Source organism: Opisthorchis viverrini, assembly GCF_000715545.1.
Source record: "Opisthorchis viverrini unplaced genomic scaffold opera_v5_186, whole genome shotgun sequence".
NCBI classification, from domain to species: Eukaryota; Metazoa; Platyhelminthes; class Trematoda; order Opisthorchiida; family Opisthorchiidae; genus Opisthorchis; species Opisthorchis viverrini.
Genome location: NW_008751844.1, coordinates 801,676 through 804,354, shown reverse-complemented (window position 1 = coordinate 804,354; position 2,679 = coordinate 801,676). Strand labels below are relative to the sequence as shown.

The 2,679-nt window shown below is 45.1% G+C and overlaps 1 protein-coding gene across 1 annotated transcript in view; it reads left to right on the top strand.

Moving 5' to 3' along the window:
- Positions 1-2,219: 2,219 nt before the first annotated feature.
- The window catches only part of T265_14400 (hypothetical protein), a gene marked incomplete at both ends in the record, with an annotated part of 10,201 nt that continues 9,741 nt past the window's right edge, over positions 2,220-2,679 (top strand). The window contains one exon of the mRNA XM_009173457.1: positions 2,220-2,522. Coding sequence (XP_009171721.1) covers positions 2,220-2,522 — 303 coding nt within the window. The remainder of the gene's footprint in view (positions 2,523-2,679) is intronic.

Sequence of the window (2,679 nt, the reverse complement as noted above, 5' to 3'; positions counted from 1 at the left end):
ATATATATATATATATTATATATATATATATATATTCCCTGTTGTCTACATAAGTCTAGTTTGTTTGTGTTTCCAGTCCTATTATCCTAGGTTCCTTGTTGCTCAGGTACACTCGTTTGGAGATATGACTTCCCATCATTGTTTTTCTACTCTCTAAAGCCTGACTTGGTGACTCAACGTCTTCACTGTTGCCAACATACTAATTTGGCAAGAACACGAATGACCAAGTCTTCGATATGGGTCGGCCCGTTGTAACGGTTAATTTCCGCCCCTGCAGATATATTGTTCACCAAGGTCTGGTAATGTCAGCCCACCTCCGTAACCTCAATTCATTGGTCCTCAATCCATTTTGCCCTGGGCACTCGCTTCAGTACACCGTAAGAGGTCATTTATCCTTCAGGTTTTATTGGTCCAAACAGAATGCTTCAACTGGAAAGAAAACAGTCTTGGGTAGTAAATACAGTAAATGGTCTTTGGCCTGTTCGCTGAGCTGGGCAATTTGATTGCAAACGTTTCGCTGAGGTGACATCATCAGGGCATTGTTAAGACACGTAGTGGAACGTAGAGATGGGCCGGTATTTGTGCCCAACCACCGACCCATCGCCACGCTCCCTAACAACGCACTGATGATGCCACCGCGATTGGCGATGAAACGTTTGCAATCAGAGCGCCAAACTCAATGAGCAAACCAACGACCATCTACACTACCTGAGCTAACAACATTCTCCCCTATAGCAAATGCAGAAATATTCTTTTATCAGTGTTTTATGAATGGGATCTGTCAGGATGGTCAGATTCCTGAAAGTAACCACTGAATGCCCGAAGTCTACCGAGATCCTCAACTGCACCAAATGCTGACCAGACAAACAACGCCCCCTCAACATGTAGCGCGCGACAGACAGCGTTGGACCAAGGTCAGACAGTGCGCCTCCAATAAAATAGCCTGAGGCCGTCGTATTTTCGCAATACATACACGCACTCACTTGTTCGCAATGAAGCCGCTCTGTTCCGTATGGGCTCTAAGTGCTGAAGCGGGAACAGCAGTCAGACATAACAGGATCCAGAACCAGGGTGGAACTGAGGAGGAGCCCAGCGATGTTTCCCACGTTGAGACAACTGTCTGTTAATGAGAAATTTGTGGTAATTTTGTGCAAGTTCCAAGAATCGCGGATCCATGCTTGAGATACTTGCCATTTCTGGCTTGACTTCGTTTGTTCTTTTGAAACCGGAACCTATTTTTTAAAAAACAACTGGCGAAGGTATGTCGGAGTTACTCTGTGATAGCAAGTTCATACAAAAGGCCGAACTTCCAGATACCATCATCCAACTCCCACGCCATCCCCGAAGGGAGGAATGCCCCTCGGTTGATCAATGTTTCCCCAATTAGCAGTGCAGTAGTCTGCGCAACAATTGGCTTGTTTGTTCGTGATTCTTCCGGTACACAATGTATAGGCATAGTTGAGTAGTGAATTCACAAACTTACTGACTCCAGGTCCATAATTCGGAACCAACTCTGGTTTTCCGGTTGCTCCTTTCCAGGCCTGAGTAACTTGGCAATCATGCACCAAAATGGTGCCACAGCTGAGTGGTTTGATCTTTTAGATCTGTATTCGTATGGCTGAAATGCCACAAAGTTGCTCGACCAAGCACGAGCAGTTTGAATGTTGGAGATGGACTCCCTCTCCATCCTTGGCTTTCACACCGGACAATCTTGATCTCGTACTTGTATGATCATTCAGGAAGGACGTGGTATCAAGTTGCACTCAGCTACTGCGTGCTTCTTGTGAATTCATATCCTTTCGTGGTGTGCACAGGTTGTCGGTTGGGTGTTTCTGCGGTCTGAAAGCCACTATTTAGTAAGCTCAGAATACGAGACTGGCGGCCGTTTCCCTTCGAGATATCCGGATTACTCCGTCCGTCACACAGCTCTGTGGTAAAGGGTATGGATTTCACAAGAAATTGACTAGAGTTGGCACATCGTGTGGTTGACTTTTCCCAGCTCAAAATCAAGAAAAACCTGTGTCCTGGATGCCTCCAAATTTCTGCGACCGACACATTACGGTTGAAGAATTGGTGTGCCTATTAGTTTAGATATATGGAATGCTCACTATCAGGCCTTCTTCTACTGTTTTCAACAGCTTAGATCGTAGTTGGCACTCGGTTTCCCTTTCATATCATCCGACCTAAACCAGAGTCTACTTGTTTTCCAGCCTCTGTAAATGTCACAGTCAATAACAACGCCAAATACGACAATCAATCGGACGGGAAAACTTCAGTCTGTCGAAGAACTGGATGCTATTATCAATATGTTAGCAGTCTCTCGAAATTCTCCTTTCGATTTGGACTGCTCCAATTTGCTGAAATCGGAAGATGTAGACGAACCGAACGATAGTCATTCGAACGCGTTAAGTCAGCTGCTTCGCGATTACTGCGAGAAGATGGAGGGGTCAAGTTATCCGGATCCATCTTCCACTGTACACCAGTCTTACCAACAGACGACAATCGAATGCAGCGATTCTCAGGTAGGACAGTACCACGTTTCTAAGTGCTCTGAATCCCATACAGTGAAAATTTCCTTGTAATTGACCAAAGTCTACTTGTCACGGAGGGAATTTTGTAGAAAGGCAATCTGATCTTGGCCAAATATTGGCTCTTCACATAACTATATAAGATCGGAAG